The 14,620-nt window shown below is 34.8% G+C and overlaps 1 protein-coding gene across 6 annotated transcripts in view; it reads right to left on the reverse strand.

The window, feature by feature from the left end:
- Positions 1–14,620, reverse strand: part of SLC4A10 (solute carrier family 4 member 10) — a 301,442-nt gene that overhangs the window by 136,335 nt on the left and 150,487 nt on the right. For all 6 annotated transcript variants that reach the window (XM_032409423.1, XM_032409442.1, XM_032409411.1 and 3 more), the window contains exon 4: positions 7,539–7,677. In XM_032409423.1, the coding sequence (XP_032265314.1) occupies positions 7,539–7,677 (139 nt within the window). The remainder of the gene's footprint in view (positions 1–7,538; positions 7,678–14,620) is intronic.

The raw sequence follows: 14,620 nt of genomic DNA on the forward strand, positions 1-14,620 counted from the left end.
AAAAACTAGCCCAAATCATTTGGTTTATTTCATTTTAATTCCATTTAACAAGCATTCTTTTCATCATTGGAAGTTGTATAGAAGACAAAGAAAAACTCAAATGTTATTTTTATTAGTTTGTTGAGCTCTGAAAAAATATTTTTTTAATTTTTTTATTAACATATAATGTATTATTTGTTTCAGGGGTACAGGTCTGTGATTTATCTTAACATAAATGTTTATTCAGTGGTCACAATGAATCTGCTGTAGAATTAATAGAATATACTTCATAGAAGAAAAATGGCAATTGGAAAAGATGCAAAAGAAAATGAAAGAATACTCATATTTCTTTAGTGGGAGGTCTCAAAATGGAATATTTAAGTCTCTTGGTAATTTTTCCATTTGATAGGAAGGCTAGTATAATTTGGGGCCTATTCTATAAGAAAAATACTCATTAGGCCTGTTTGGATGAAATCTAGTGATTGCAGTCATTTCCTAGGGACTACAGAATCCTATGAGAATGGAGCTTAGCCTCCAATCCCTGGGCCTTGCTGCCCGGATGGAGAACAGAAGAGCCTTGATGTCAAGATGCCAAATGGGAGACCACTGCCTTCTTAGAGTGAAATGAATAATAATATCTGAGTTTAACTAAGATAAATGGAAGGAATAAAAAGAAACCAGTGATTCCACTGCTCTGGCACAAGCACTAAATATCTTATTCTTTTAGAGACTTGTTCTCTAATCCTAATAGATGACCAGTTTAATTCCACCATTTTTAATGAACCCTAAATAAAGCCTAATTTGCTTTTCTTCCCATTCCATCCACCATTTTCCTCATTTCTCCTCTCCTTTGTCATTCTTGCTCTAACTTCCTCTCTCTATGCAATACCACTCAAGTTCTCTATAAAATATTATATTATTGTTGTATGTAATCAAATGATCTAACTCCAGTAGTAACTAGTTAGGGAAGCAGTGGATCAGCCAGAAATAACTAACCAAAAGGATTAATCAGAAATGATTAATGTGCAAAGTTCCAAGAAAGATAAAGAAAACTGTATCCATCCTCACTGTTCAGGAAACAAAAAGTTGTCAGGAAATGAAAAGGAAACCAATAGGGAAGAATATGTATGCCTGCCAACAGTTGACAAACAGGGAATACCAATACCTATCATGAGTTTATAAGACACCTGAAGGTTGAAAAAACTTACATTTAAGCCCCAAATCACTGACAATATTTCTTCAATGCTGGCAATTTTATAGAATACTTTTGTGTATACTGTTGGGAATTTTTCATATTAGTGATTCTTAATGATTTTCAGGCTTTGATAGGGCCATAATACTTCATAAATCATGTGATGGTCATTAGTACTGTTCATGAACTAGTTGTCCCTCTCTACCTAGGTTATCACTACCTGGCTCCCTTTTGACCAGGTGAGACCATATGACTATTGACTAGTTCTGGACAAGGAATGTGAGCAGAAATTATGTGTGTCACTTCCAGACTGTGCTTTTGCCCATTTTTCTAATTAATTTGTTTTCATACTGTTGAAATTTGGGAGTTCTTTGTATCTTTTACATATATAATATTTTTGTCAAATATATGGTTTGCAAATATTTTATCCTTGTCTATAGCTTGTCCTTATCCTCTTAACAGGATCTTTCACAGCACAAAGGTTTTAATTTTGGTGAAGTCCAATTTATGAATATTTTCTTTTATTGTTTGTGCTTTTGATATCATGTCTAAAAATTCATCATCTAGGTCCTAGGTCCTCCTAGGATTTTTGCCTATATTTTTCTCTCAAATTTGTATACCTTTATGTTTTACATTTAGATTTATGATTTATTTTGAATTAATTTTGTAGACACTATGAGGTATCAATATTTTTACCTATAGATCTCTAATTGTTCCAATACCATTGACAAAAAGACAATTCTTTTTCCACTAAATAGCTTTTGCTCTTTGTCAAAAACCAGGTAGCTGTACTTGGGTTGGTCTTTCTCAGTTCTCTATTCTATTCCATTGATCTATGTGTCTCTCTGAAAAGAAATTTTAAAAACAAATCTAAAGGTATCGTCCTTCCTTTAGCATAATTTCCTTCAGATTGGAGGCTTAGTCCTTTAGAAAAGAAGAATGGAATATCTGGGAATTCCAGTTTGATAGTTAAGGTAACCAAATATATGGATGCTAGCTTGATTTAGCCATAGATTTTATGAATATTATAGGAAGAAGCATAAGATACTTTCCATAAAAAGAAACTCACAAGTTACAAATATCAAGTCTAAACATTTCAAGATTCAGTGCTTTAGGCCAACTCCAGAATGATGCCAAAAGTGTTAAGAGCTGTTTAAATAATTATTTTTAAAAGACATATATATATATTAAAAATATATATGTATATATCCTATACATGTATTCTCTCTCTCTCTCTCCACACACACACACACACACACACACACACACACAAATACATATGTATATCTCTCTTTTCTGCTTCTTTATTACATTTCATATTTCAAAGATGGAAATTAAGAGGTCTGGGAACACACCAAATCCTGTTTAAAAATTTGTAGTCACTGAATAGACAGTCAGTTGCAAAATGCCTGATTGCAGTTAATGACCTAAAGTGCTGCAATTTATTCCAGTTTTCAAATAAACTCAGCTGACATTTGTTTGAATAGCAAACAAGAGTCTCACAGGCATGAATGAGACGTAATGAACAATGAAAAAAATCAAAACTGTAGGCCAATTGTATGACATTTTTGTGGGGGGGTGGATTTAAACTCTGAGATTATTTGATTTTCCTACAGTGTGTCTGGATCTGTTTTCATCCATGATTAATACATTGGAATCTCCTTCTACTAAACAGCAGCAACATAAAATAGGTGTTTCATGAATTCTTTGAGGATTAAGAGATGATAATCTCTTCTACAATACTCATATTAAAAATCTACAAAATAAAATACTTCTGCAAATTAGAAATAGATGTTCTCCTTAGAAATTAACTCCTTCTGTTTATTCTATTCCTACTAATTCCTTTTAACTTTTCTAGGAATTTTTATTCTCTGGTTCTACCCAAATAGAAAGTAAAATATCATCCAAAATTATAGCCTTGGGAGAAGTTATGGACTCTTAAGAGAAAACATCCTCTTTTGGGTAGACTTGAGGCTACAGATGGTGGAGGAGGGACATGGTTTGGGTGGAGGCTAGACAATAACATATGTAATCATAAAGTGCCTATTTTAAAGGGAAAGGGGAAGTGAAATATATCCAAACATAGAAATATTAACTGTTCTTAAAGAGATTTTTTTTTGAAGATTTTATTTAGTTATTTGCAAGAGAGATCGCGAGAGCGCACGAGCAGGGGGACGGGCAGAGGGACAAGCAGACTCCCCGCTGAGAGGGCAGCCCGACACAGGGCTCCATCCCTGAGATCATGACCTGAGCTAAAGTCAGGTGCTTAACCCACTGAGCCACCCAGGTGCCCCTAGCTGTTCTTAATCCACGTTATCGTCACATTTCACATCTCATGGAAAAATCTTAATGACGACTTAAACCTTTCCTAATTTTGAATATCAAATGCCTTCAGAGAACCAATAAAATTGTTTTGACGCAATAATCCTTTTTGACACTACCATGTATGTATCAGAGGCCAACTGCTACCCCCTGCTTTTGTCTCTTCTGAGCTCATTTGTGGGAAGCACTTTTAAAGGGCAACCACAGTGAGTCAAACATGTTGTCTTCATAATTGCACAGCTGTGGTATCTTTGCGTGCTTTTCTATTAATAACATTATATGTTATTTATAAGCAGGACATTGTAATTGTGTTGATTTCATTAGCCCTTCTCATATGGCTTCTTTTAGGGTTTTTAAAAGTGAACAGCTGGTTTTCACAAACATTTATTAAATAATTATGATTCAAAAATTTAGTTTCAAAATCTAAAACTTTGCTTAAGTTTTGCTTGGCAACAACAGTGGGCATGAATTATTCAAGATGTGATATGTGACAGGTGCAATGTGCTGATAAAATATCCTTTTTATTTCTACTCTTAGGGTAGAAAATTATTAATCTCCACTGGAATACTAATCAAAAGAAAGAAGTGCTTCAAATAGTTATGCTAATGATTTATTGCATTTGGAAAATCAGATGGAGTCCTAAATTAACTAAAATTAATCTTTTTAGATGAACTAGGGCAACCAGAACAAAATTACTTCTGCCACTTTAAAACTCACTACATTTCTAAGTCCTCAGTAAATACGCTCTGTTCTTCCCTGACGTATTGTGTCTCAGCCAAAATTCATCTACCCTCCTCTTCAATGTTACTATTTTGATTGCTCATCAGATGTCTCCTTGAACCTCAAATAGCTGTACCATGCATAGGGTTCCAGAAGCATGGCTAAGAACAGAGGTCCTATTTAATAACATTAGAGAATACTAATAATTAACTGGATCAACTCTTCTGTTCTTTATAAATGAACAGCAATACATTTCAGTGGTTTGGGATAAACATGTTGTTCAGGTTAATCCATGAGAGCATGATAAAGTCCTATCTGCTCAACTATGATAAAGAGAAAGCTCTGCCATAACAGAGTTTCATGAGAGTGAGCAAGTCACAAGGAAGTTACTGCTTAAAAGGAACAGATCACTATTTGATCTGGAGGATGAAAAATCACCAGCCATTTTAAGAATAAAGGAGTTACTCCTGACAAAATACACATTCCAATCTTACTTCTCAGCTCTACCATGCAGGATGACAGTGAAAAAAGGAATATAAAAGAAATGCTTCCAAAAAGTACCTCTCAGCAATAAAGAGTCTCAAACTAACCAGAGCTTCATAGTCATCATACCCAGCAGATATCCCTTCTTCCTGACATCCAGGAATACCTAGTATTTCTTCTAACCAGTTGAAGACAGATGTTTCTAGCCTTAATCAGGGAGGTTTGCACTTTAAATTCCTTATCAACAACTCTTCAATCATGAGAGAGCAAAAGTTATAATGCTAATCGGGGGAGAAGATGATCATATATTGTTTTTCTGTCATCAAAAAAAAAAAAGATGAGCATTCATATTATATACATGAAAAAGTCCAAAGCACTTAGTTTTTGATGCAGTTGGAAGAAAAAAGCAGGATAGATGGTTCTTAATCTTAAAATCTACCAAGTCATATAAAAACTATTGCAAGTTTGGTTCTATATTTAAAATATTATAATAGGAAGCTTCAGAAAGAAAATGATTAACTTACATGATTTTTTCACTAAAAAGGGGAATGCAGACAGAATAACATAACATTAACTTAAAGTATTAAAAAAGGCAAATAAAGAAAATGATTTGACATAAAATAGGTAAAGGAAATGAACACTTAGTTCACAGGAAAAGAAATTAAAGCATATTTTTGAAAATATGTTCAATCTCACCAATAATTTTTAAAATGTAAATTACAATGAGATTTATTTTTCATCTATAAAATTAGCAAAAAAATGTAAAAGTTTGATGATTTAGTCTCGCAAGGGTTTGAGGAAAATAAGCACTCTCATACGCTTTTCATAGAATATGAATTACCAAAACATTTTATAAAGGCAATTTTTCAATATCTATCAAAATTTGAAAGCCTGCTCTCATTGGTACGTAAGTTCCACTGGTAGAAGTGGAACTTCTACCTAAATACCTACAAAATAACCCAAAACATACATGTGAATGATCACTGCAGCAATGTTTGTAGCAAAAGCATAAAACAACCTAAATCCCTATCAAGAGTGGCTAAATAAAGTTCATTCATATTATTAAATGTAATGCAATCATTAAAAAGATTGAGTAATCTGTATTGATAATACAGAAAATGGTCCAAATATATTATTAAGCGAAAAAGTGAGGCATGAACATTGTATATAATCCCTATTGTATTTTCATGCAGATCTAGGTATTAAAATTTTTACAAGAGACACAAGAACAGTGATTGCCTTTGAAGAGAGGTAACATGAGCAAGAGTAGAGGATATCTTTGCTTTTTTATCTTTCTATACTTTTGGAATTTTAAATTCTAGCAGTTCATTTTATTTTTTTAAATGTTAAGAGACATGAACAGATAATAGCCATTTTAATTTTCTTCTAATTACTTCTAGTATTTTTTTAAGTAAAAGGGACCTGTAAAGACCATTCAAAATACATCAAAGAAGAATTAACTATTATTTATAGTATCATGACTGCACATTTAATTTCACACTAACTCTGGGTAGAGTTAAGGCAATGATTAAATACAACCACAAGTTTAATATGATCCAGTGGTGTACTGTGGCTTTCAAAGGGCTGTTCAGTCCCTGGGCCACAAACAAATACGGCCAACAGAAAGAATTTCTAACAAGGAGAGCTGTGTGACCATGGAAGGGATAACCTAACAAAACAGTCAATGGAAGTGTTCAAGCATATCCTGCCTCCTCTTCCTAGAGTACCGCCCGTTCTGCTTTTCTTCCTAGCTAGTTCCAACTCGTCCTTCAAGAGCCAGCTCAGGAATCACCTCCTCCAGGAAAGCTGTCTTGATCCCTTCTCCTTCACCCTTGTGGTTTAGATCCTTTCTACTCAAAATGTGATCCTCAAACCAAAAACATTGGTGTGACATCAGCCGGAAGCTTATTAGAAATGCAGGATCTGAGATACCACACCTGAGGCATACTGAGTCTACATTTCAGCAAGACCCCAGGTGATTTGTATTCACATTAAAATTTGGAAAGCAGTGGTTAAAGGACAACCCTCAGTGTGCCCACAGTTCCTTGTGCACACCTGCGTCACAGCATTCATTATACAGTATTTACAACTTTGTTTACTTATCTAAATCCCTCATTAAACTGTGAGATTCTTAAAGGCAAGATCTAAGATTTTTGTTGTTTTCTATCCGTTATACCTGGCACATAATAGATATTCATAAATGTTTGTTAAATAAATGAGCAAAAAGGTAAGAATGAATAAATGAAAAGTAAATGCAAAATTTAGCTTATTATTCTTTCATAGCAATTCATCAATTATATGGCAATATAGAAAAATTACAGTTGACAGAAAAGTAATTTTTGAAAAGTTATTTTGAAAAAACACTATGCTTAGATGTATATATATCCTAGAAACACATTACAAAATATTTTTACCCTCATCAAATAGTATATAAATAAATCCAGGAGTATACCTAAAGCCTCTTATGTTTTCCCTTTCTTTAAAAAAGTCTCACACTCAAGTTATCATATAATATCCCTAGTTTGGGCACAGGCCAACAGTTGAAAACATAGAAATAAATTACTTTTAGATTCCTATTGTTTTCCTGATGACACACAAATTATGCTACTGTTTATCTTTCAGGCTGCAGCTGTTGCTGGCTCTGCATCACTGTTTACTATAATTGCTGCCTTCAGATTTCATTCTGACCCATATCCCATTATAAGATATGCCCAGGCCAGATGAGCAATTTCAGAAATCAACAGCACTCATGGATGTTTGCAAAATCGTGGCTTTACAAATCTTTTTTCCAATAGCACGAACATTATTTAGTATACCTTCACCCTTCAACAAAAATCCTCACCTGGCTGTTTCTCGCCATTCAGCATCCTCACCTTCACGCCAGCAAATCTCATCCAGTTCTGTGAAAAGGTCATGAGGAATGTGTTCCTCATCATCATCCTCAGTTCCAAGAATAAACTGTACTCGCTGTGATGGGGTGTCTATAGAAAGTGAGAGACATGAACATGCATTACCATGACTTCAAGCTTAAAATTTCCTGGTCACCAACTTCAACACAACTCCAAACTCACACATCCCTGCCCCCGACTATGACAATCATCCAGAGTAGACTTGGGAAATTAAAACTAAATTTAGAAAAAAACAAAAACAAAAACTAAACTAAATTTAGCATTACATGAAGTCTAGTATATACATGAAGTCTAGTCTAGTATAATTATTTAAAATGTAAATATTGAATATATATATTATCAAAAATAATATTAAATGTTATGATTATTTTGGGATTATTTATAGCACTCATCATAGAAACTATTTCTGTATCTCCCTCATATACATACACACATTTTCTCTCATCATATATGCTATACTTTATGGTAATATTCAGAACACACTATGATAAAATTCACTTACACTGAATGTAATTCACCATGAACTCCCTTGTGATGCTTTTTTATAGTCACACCTTTGCCCCTTCCCCAACCCCTGACAACCACTAATCTGGTCTCCACTGCTATGGTTTTGCCTTTTCCAGAATGCTATATAAATGGAAACCAAACCCCAAATCATCTGTGTCCTACATCATCTACTGGTAGTGTTTGCTTAAACATTTGAAGATCTCTTGTGACTATGATTATGGCACAAGTCACTATGTTCTTGGTAAGGGAGAAAGATAATGTGTGGTTTGGACACAAGACACACAATCTCAAGGGTGCACATGATGTTCCTAGAAAGAACATGTTGTTTACAATTTGGGGGGCTCTGAAGTAGAGACCTATATAATTTGGGGACATAGATTGACAGTGTTTCCTACAAGGCTTCCAGTCCAGCTATTTGGCCTTAGAGTTTCCAGTTCGGTTAACTGGGTCTAGCCCCTGTTTTTAGAGGGACTGCTTGAGGACAGTTAGTCTAATCTGACCTATTTGCCCATTCTATAAATGAGGTGGCATTCCACTGTGTGATGGCTACAGAAAAGAGGGTAGGGAAGATATCCAAAGGTGTTAATAGGTTTTCTTTTTGTGTGTAGGAGTTGAAGGCACTGAGGACATCCCTGCATTTCTTTTTTTTTTTTATGTTATGTTAATCACCATACATTACATCATTAATTTTTGATGTAGTGTTCCATGATTCATTGTTTGCGTATAACACCCAATGCTCCATTCAGTACGTGCCCTCTTTAATACCCATCACCAGGCTAACCCATCCCCCCACCCCCTCCCCTCTAGAACCCTCAGTTTGTTTCTCAGAGTCCATAGTCTCTCATGGTTTGTCTCCCCCTCCGATTCCCCCCCCTTCATTCTTCCCCTCCTGCTATCTTCTTCTTCTTTTTTTTAAACATATAATGTATTATTTGTTTCAGAGGTACAGGTCTTTGATTCAACAGTCTTACACAATTCACAGCGCTCACCATAGCACACACCCTCCCCAATGTCTATCACCCAGCCACCCCATCCTTCCCACCCCCCACCACTCCAGCAACCCTCAGTTTGTTTCCTGAGATTAAGAATTCCTCGTATCAGTGGACATCTGATACATGTCTTTCTTTGACTGACTTATTTCGCTCAGCATAATACCCTCCAGTTCCATCCACATCATTGCAAATGGCAAGATTTCATTCCTTTTGATGGCCGCATAATACTCCATTGTATATTATACCACATCTCTCATCCCTGCATTTCTGATAAACTTCTTAAGGTTAAAAGCATTGATGATAAGAGTCACCTAGCAGAGAATGGCAAGCCAGCAGTCAATTAGATTTAAGGCACTTGTCACAGCTTGAGAGCCACATCAGGTATTTTCTTTTATGAGGAATACTCCAGGGGAAGTTCTGAAATATCATTAAATTCACTTCCATTCCCTTCATCAAGTGTGTTCCATTCCAGTAGCTATAACTTCACCTCCTTTCCAATTATCCCCTACTCTAAGTATTCCCAACTTTATTTGTCCATTCTTTAATTCACTCTCAGGATTAAAAAAAAAAAAAAAAAGGATGCCTGGGGATTTTGCCTTCATTGTTTCCTTTTTGGTTTATATTTTTAAAAGATTATCTGATTGTTTACCTAGAGATCTTTACTAGGTTGCTGGACACAAACTACAAAATCCATTCTATCCCTATACTATAGTAAAAATTATTTAAAAGCCTAATAGGAAAAAAAAATCTCTATTTATTTTAGAAGCAAAAATATAAGGTTATCTAAGAATAAATTTTTAAAATTATGCAATACATTTGTGATGAAAATTATAAAACTTTATTAAATTATATAAAAATAGACCTAAATAAATGAATGAATGTATACTAATGGAAAGGCATTCAATAGCAGAAAAACTCATAAATTCAATGTTATTCCAACAAAACATTTGGTATTCTCAAATATTTTTTTAAAACACAAAAGAGGGGTGCCTGGGTGGTTCGGTCGGTTAAGCAACTGCCTTCGGCTCAGGTCATGATGCCACGGTCCTGGGATCAAACCCAGTGTCAGGCTCCCTGCTCAGCGGGGAGTCTGCTTGTCCCTCTCCCTTTGTTGCTCCCCCTGCTTGTGCTCTCTTTCTCACTCTCCCTGTCAACTAAATAAATAAAATCTTCTTTAAAGAAATAAAGAAAGGGGCGCCTGGGTGGCTCTGTCACTAAGCGTCTGCCTTCCGCTCAGGTCATGATCCCAGGGTCCTGGGATCGAGCCCCACATCAGGCTCCCTGCTGAGAGGGGAGCCTGTTTCTCCCTCTCCCTCTGCCTCTCTGTGTCAAATGAATAAATAAAATCTTTAACATAAATAAATAAAACACAAAAGAATGAGTAAATCAGTAACAAACATATAGTGATTACTGAATTCTATAATATTAAATATTTTTGTGAAAATAAACCAATTAATCAGTTATTTAAAAGATTAGGTTGTAATAGTCACAACTGAGAGGATTTCAGAAGTCAAAAGTGAAAAATATACATATAACATAAAATATAATATAGCATCATACTTTCCATATAAATAAATGTTTGTGGTGAGGCCCTAAACCCTGACTATCTCATTAGCCTTATCTTCTGCCACTCTTTCCCTTGTTATTTCTTTCAGGGTTCGTTAGGTTTCTTTTGGGTTCTTAAAAATACCATGTTCCTTTCCATGTCAGGGTCATTGCACTCACTGTTTTCTCTAGCTCCCCTGTGTATCTTTCAGCCTCCACTTCAATGTAATATACTTCAGCAAGCCTATCCAATCAGCCTTGCAAAATACACACACAAACACACGTATGAGCACATTCATATGCACACAATTAAGTTAGGCATCTGTTATCCCAATTCACAGCACTCTTTACTTCTCCTTGATTGTAATTTTAAATTTATTGCACAATAGTAAATTAAATATTTTAAATAGTCAAAATTAGTCTCTTGAAAAAAGTTAGGAACAATTCCCAAGAGAGAAAATTATGCATGCAAAACTACTTTTCAGATTATAAAGCATTATATAAATATTACTGAGGATGATTGATGCTAATGTTAGTGGTAGTGGTGATGTTTATAATGATAATATAGGTCTGCCAAAATGATTAAGAATTTGAAGTATGGAGAGTGAGAAAATAATAGTGTCATTGATAAAAAGAGAGTTGTAACATGGATGGACCTTGAAAGCATTATGCTAAGTGAAATAAGTCAGACAGAGAAAGATAAATACTATATGATCTCACTTACCTGTAGAATCAAAACAAACAAACAAAAAAAGAAACAAATCCACACACACACACAAAAGCCCCCACCAAACTCACAGAAAAAGAGATGTGTGGTTACCAGAGGCAGGGGGTGGGGGCTGGGAGAATTGGAAGAAGGTAGTTGAAAGGTTTAAACTTCCAGTTATAAGATGAGTAAGTACCAGTCATGTAATGTAAACATGATGACTATAGCTAACACTGCAGTATGATATTTAGGAAAGTTGTTAAGAGAGTAGATCCTAAGAGTTCTTATCACAAGGAGAATTTTTTTTTCTCTTTTTTTTTATTGTATCTATATGAGATAATGGAGGGTGGATGTTGATTAACCTACTGTGGTAATTATTTCACAATATATGTAAATCAAACCATCACCCTGTACACTTTAAACTTACACAGTGATGTATGTCGATTATTTCTCAAAAAGAAACTGGAGAAAAAAATGGTTGTCAGAATGAGAACCACTATCACAGACTGAGAGCTCAAAAAACAAATTTTAGATATGCTAAATTCGAGGTGACCAGGACAAACATATAAAGATAGTCACAGGGAAGCTGGAGATTTGATTCTGGAAAAGAGGACAAGGTCAGTGATAGAGACATGGGTGGCATTTAGAGAAGCCATATGATTATAATGAATGAGGACTCAAAAATGAAAGAGTAGGGAGAGAAAAAGACTCAACACTGGGGAAATAATCAGCTTTAAGATTTGGGAGAAGGAAGAGGAGTTAACAAAAGAATCAGAAAAAGAATAGACAGATATGTAAAAGAATCAATACATTAAATATTTAATGAGTACCTTCCACAGGTCAGGTACTATTCTAGGCAGTGAATTAGACTGATGTAAACAGAAAAAATATCTCTGCCTTTATAGATTGTAGAGCTGTTGGAGAGAGTAATATAACAGGAGCCCATGTTTGAAGCTGATGGAGAGTAATATAACCGGGCCATGTTTGAAAAGGACTTCAAAAGGACAAGAAGTCAATAATGTCAGATGCTATAAAATCAATGATGAGAACTGAATAAGAACTACAGGATTTGGCTAGTCTAATGTACATTAGCACTGGAATTCCAGAGAACATGTATTATTTTACAATCAGAAAGAAATAAATAAGCTATTTCCATTTTGAATATAGACCATATTTTCAATGAATGGTTGGTTAAGAAAATCAAACTTACATAGTTACACTACCGGAAGAAAACCCCTAATAGAATTGTAATTGCAAATAAGCAAATTCCTTAGCAAAGTTTCATCTTTTCATTATTAGCTATGTTACTTATATGGTTATAATTACATATTAAAACAGGTTCTTTAGTACATTTTTCCTAACAATGAATGAAAATATTCTCCTTTCTGTCGGCCCTGTTCCAAAGTTCTCTATTTTTTAGGCACTTTCTGGAGAATAGTCAACAAATATGTTGAGAAATATATTTTTTATAACAACATAATAAGTACAATGACAGAAGTGAATCGGAAAATTTGCATTTTACATATGTGATCTTACTGTCATGAAGACAGGAAGCCTCTTGCACTATGACATTTAGCTCAAGGGAGCAGATTCACACGATGAAATGTTTACCATTATGCATTTCTGAATTACTGTATCCTTGTTTCTTCCTCTTTATCCTTGTTGTACTTTAGGTAAGTCAATATTCAGATAACCTAGATCATGAAATTGTTAAATAGTGATTATTTTAATGGTTCTGTTTCAAATTCATGTCTTCAGTCTCTGCAGATCAATAATATCTTCCATTTTCATTTGAACTTTAAAATTTTGCTCATGTTTTTTGAAGTTATATACAATCTGTTCATTTACAGTCCTACATTTAATTCATTTACATAATTGAAATAATATATTTATTGCTATTAATGCTAATTAGCTCATTCTAAGGTAACAGATTAATAAAATAAGTATTTCAGCTGAAGCACCAAGAACCAATAGGTATTTCTCTCCAAAGAGGATGTAAGACTACATGCAGAATTTACAAACCATGTTCCTGAAAGCCTAGATATCTAATTCCTCATCCACACTAAGGCTATAAGAATCATAAGTTGAAAACATAGACACATATTGGAAAGGATTTTTTCAGAGAAAGCTATAGTGTGAGTCCCAAGTCTTCTTGCTCCCCTACAAAGGCAGGGAAGAGGAGTGTCTGCCCCTCCCTCAAGTCAAGCAAGTAGAGCTCCAAGGGCATCAGAAGGGCTTGATATGCCTCCTGGAATGGACTGGGGTATGATTTCTGCCTGAGAAACACAAAGTCTGCCCAGCTGCTGATGACTGAGATTGCTGCTTTAGATAACATACTCTTCTAGTATTTATCAAGGCAGTGAGAGTATGTGTATTTTCTGTGAATCATATATGGGTCACATGAGAGAGCGAGAGAGACAGAGAACCAGAGGAAGAGAGAGAGAATGTGGAATGTGGGCTTATCTTTGATTCTGTCCAAGAATCTGCCATGCAGCAGCAACAAGAGGAATAAACAATAAGGCAGAAGAGAGTGCAGGTGAGAGACCCTCCAGGGGAGAATGAGTAATTTCAAATCCTTATTAAGCCTAGAGAGTGTGATATCAGTTTGCAATTGTACTAGTTAAATCAAAACTTTCCTGCCCCACCCCCTTTAGTTCTTTTCATTTCCTACGCTCCAAATCTGAAGGGATCAGAAACCAGAGTTAGGACAATGATGGAGCATCTGGAAGAAGGAGAAGTTCAAGGTCGAAGGGGAAAAAAAAAAAAAAGGCAACTACAGCCTCTTTACTCAACTGCAGCAGGCCTGGGCATGAGAAGTGGAAAAATCCTTATGGTTAAAGCCAAGTTCAAACTTTCACTATTACATGAGACTAAACATTTTAATTACCGATTAGAGGACTCTGAGTTACCTAAAAGTGACTAGAAAAACTGGGAGCCTACCAGTGTTTTCATTCAGGAGCAGAATAACAATTAGACCCACTGAATAAATACAAAGAGATGGTGTAAGACAGAAATAGTTACAATAGTTATGATTAAATCCCACAAGGAGTATTCATTCAATATAACAGTTACAAGAATCTTACAAATGATCATAATTTTTTGATATTCATAAATGGGCCATACCTTTAAACTCTGTTTTATTGAAATAGTAGTTGACTACGGTGAGATTATAAAAAGAGAAAAAAGACAAAACAGATTTTTAATTTATTAATACCTTCTATGGGTCAGTTATTTTCATATACTATCTCTTCTATGTCTTACAATA

The sequence above is a fragment of the Phoca vitulina genome, unplaced genomic scaffold (assembly GCF_004348235.1).
Source record: "Phoca vitulina isolate PV1807 unplaced genomic scaffold, GSC_HSeal_1.0 scaffold1, whole genome shotgun sequence".
NCBI lineage: Eukaryota > Metazoa > Chordata > Mammalia > Carnivora > Phocidae > Phoca > Phoca vitulina.